The 3611-nt window shown below is 38.9% G+C and overlaps 1 protein-coding gene across 1 annotated transcript in view; it reads left to right on the top strand.

Moving 5' to 3' along the window:
- The first annotated feature begins 336 nt into the window (after positions 1 to 336).
- Positions 337 to 3611, top strand: part of LOC106758322 — a 57025-nt gene continuing 53750 nt past the window's right edge. The window contains exons 1-3 of the mRNA XM_022780147.1: positions 337 to 534; positions 623 to 727; positions 1582 to 1641. Of these exons, the coding sequence (XP_022635868.1) occupies positions 337 to 534; positions 623 to 727; positions 1582 to 1641 (363 nt within the window). The remainder of the gene's footprint in view (positions 535 to 622; positions 728 to 1581; positions 1642 to 3611) is intronic.

The following is a 3611-nucleotide window of genomic DNA, read 5'->3' on the forward strand; positions in this document are numbered from 1 at the left end:
TTGATGTTTTAAACATTGTCTTATTTGAAATGACTTTTATTTCTTTATATGAAGGTTTATTCCATCCAAGGTTTCCCAGGCCATCACACGAATCATCAAGCAACAGTATTTGACTCCATGGCCTACTTGGGGAGCCATACCTATAGACGACAGAAAGCCATTCTGGGAGCGTTTTAAGGTGAACAACACTTTAAACTAATTATCATTCATATCTTACCATGTCTTAATCAATGTTTGTTTTGTTCATCATTACAGAAGAAGTTGCAGTGGAAAGCTGAACATGAAAGTCAAATACATAGAAATTTTCACATGAAAGCATCTCATCGGCTCTCAGAGATGTTTAGGGATGCCCGAATTGCAGGGGAGCGCCCTTACTGGATGGGCGAAATTATTTGGAACTCTTTTCTTGCACATTGGAATACATCAGAGTTTCGCGAGAAGTGTGTTATAGCCCAGAGGAACAGAGCGTCTGAAAAGGGTGGTGCCTTGCATACTGGTGGATTGATCACAATTCACGAGCATGCCATTCGTATGGTAAACTTCTTTACTTTTCTGTTTCTTTCATATATAACTTATGCATTTTTTATCTCATATACAGTAATAAGACTAAATTATGTTACAGGCACAAGCTCTTGGATGGGCGGTCCATGTTGACGAGGTCTTTGCACATACCCATGTTCGGAAGGGCACTAATGAATTCGTTGATGAAGGATCTCGCAAGACTCATGTAAGCAAATAGCACTCCTAGTATTAGTAATCCACATGATTATATTATTGTATCATTCCCTGACATTGCTTTTAATGTTTCAACAGGAAGAATTTTCTATGAGACTTTCACAGGTTAGATCCGAACATGGGTCAGCTCCTACACCGGATGATGCGAGTAATGCAGATGACGACATCCGTAGGACACAGTGCTGGGTCGATGTCGTTGGTGGGAAGAAAAAGGGACGAGTCTACGGTGCAGGACAACTTGCTGCAAACTATACAGCATCGAGAGGATGTACACTGAAGCACCAACCTTCTTCTTCTTCCACCCCTTCTGCTGNCGAGGCCATCCAGCGCTTGACACAGCTACTAGAGCAACGTGACCAGGAAAACCGTGCATTGAGAGAAGAATACAGTGACTTGAGAGAAGAATACAGTGACTTGAGAGACGAGTTTTCAAGCTTCAAGTCCCTGGTCATGAGAGCGCTGCCTAAAAGTTCAGACACTCCTTCCACTATCCCTCCGATCCAGCCACGACCCTCTCCGTCACCCGCCGTCCCTCATCAGCCCAGATCAGTCCAGCCCACACCAGTCCAGCCCATACCAGTCCAACCATCTATAAATGACCAGGACGATGAAGATCTTTCTGAAGACTTTGTTGAATTTTAGTTTCATTTTGTTATTGATCATAGTGATGTTAGTACATTTAGATATTAGTACATTATGATATTGGTACATTTATTTTTGCATAGAATTGGATGATATTGCTATTATGATATTGTTAGAACATAATGGATGTCAGTACATTATGATGATAATGTTAGTACTTTATGATTTTCCATCAATGAACGAAAGATTTTGGTATATATGCAGGTCTGCTTGTGGATTGAAACTGTTATGCAGGTTTGTGTCTGTTGTGAACATGATATGCCGGTATCTGTGGTAGACAAGAAAAACAAACATTGATTAAGACATGGTAAGATATGAATGATAATTAGTTTAAAGTGTTGTTCACCTTAAAACTCCCAGAATGGCTTTCTGTCGTCTATAGGTATGGCTCCCCAAGTAGGCCATGGAGTCAAATACTGTTGCTTAATGATTCGTGTGATGGCCCGGGAAGCAACCCTGGATGGAATAAACCTTCATATAAAGAAATAAAAGTCATTTCAAATAAGACAATGTTTAAAACATCAATCAAATTTAAAAAAGGGATTAAAGTCTTACCCTTTTCCATATGGCTCAATCCATGGTCGATCATGGAGGGGCGGGTCAACATCATCACCATCATCAGCTGAATCTGGATCAGTAAATGGTGTGATAGTCTCAGAAGGCGGTCTAGAAGATGAGGAAGGTATAGAAGTAGGGTCAGGGGGAGGAGTGAGGGTATTAACCATAGGGGGAGGAGTGGGGGTAATAATCACAGGGGGAGGAGGAGGGTGTACTGCAGGGGTAGGAGGAGTAGGGTGTACTGTAGGGGTGGGAGGAGTAAGGTGTACTGCAGGGGTGGGAGGAGGAGGGTGCACTGCAGGGGTAGGAGGAGGAGGGTGTACTGTAGGAGTAGGGGGAGGGTGTACTGCAGGAGTATGGGTAGGTAGTGTAGTAGGCACCCTAAGTACATACTTTGGGGCCTTCTGTTGCCTTTTCTTAGCCCTTGCTACCCCCTTTCCTTTATCATGACGGTCTGAACCTTCTCCTGTCATTACTGCATTGAAATGTTTACAAATAAAGTGAAACAATAGAAAAGAATAAGGAAGGATCACTACAAATTAAAGTGAATTTAAAATTATTGCATAAAAAAGAATAAGGAAGGATCACTACAAATTAAAGATTGTATTTTACATAACTCTATTGAAATGATAGTTCAATTTGCTACAATATTTAAGATAGTCGAAATTCAATCATCGTCATCATGATCTTCATCTTCATCTTCTTCTTTTTCATCATCATCATCATTTTCTTCATCATCATCATCTTCATCTTCTTCTTCATCATCTTCATCACCATCATCATCATGTTCTTCTTCTTCTTCTTCATCATCATCATCATCATCATCATCATCATCATCATCACCTTGTGCAGGTGCTTCTAATTCATCTCCATCACCTTGCTCAAAACATAGGAAAAAGTACGGACCTGATTTCTAAACCATTGGGGAAACTCTGAGTGTATTCTAGCAGAAGCATTTCCTTCTGCGACTTAAGTGATAAACCTATTACTATTCAAGTCGAACATCGAAGGCAATTTGAACACTTTTGTCATAGGCATTCAATAAGGGCATCCAAAGAGAAGTCCTCAGTATTGAAATGCCTTAGACATCCTAAGTGGTTGTGTATTAAATTTGGAGGTGACAACTTATTATTAGTGAAGTCCTCTTTTATAGAGTACTTCCACATACTTTGTAGGTTTTAAGTGTTTATTGTACTTTTACCATTCTCATTCCATTGAGAATGTGTGTAGTACCATAGGATTTTAAATGACTACTTAACTTAATCAAGTTGTAGCCTAATGAATGAACATATAATAAACAGGAACATACAATATACATAAACATAAATTAGGCTCAAATATGATGGTTTGACATACTAAATTGCATACAGGTCATTCTAACATCATACGAATGGTTCTAACAGCTTTAACACATCAATTTGCACTTGTTTAAACATACAAACATCAAAGAATAACAACAGAACGAAAAATCATTTGTAATAACTCAATTTTACTACACTTTTTAAGGTTTAAAGTAGTGTCATTTCAAGTTTGACCTTATTCTTTGGTTTTGACCACTTTCCTACCTTTATTAGACTAAGTTAGACTTGTTAGGATATTTACATACATTAGAATAAGTCTACATTAGGTGAATTGACCATTTTTGACCTTAAAAGTTCACTTTTTAGGTACTTAAG

Source organism: Vigna radiata, chromosome 4, assembly GCF_000741045.1.
Source record: "Vigna radiata var. radiata cultivar VC1973A chromosome 4, Vradiata_ver6, whole genome shotgun sequence".
NCBI lineage: Eukaryota > Viridiplantae > Streptophyta > Magnoliopsida > Fabales > Fabaceae > Vigna > Vigna radiata.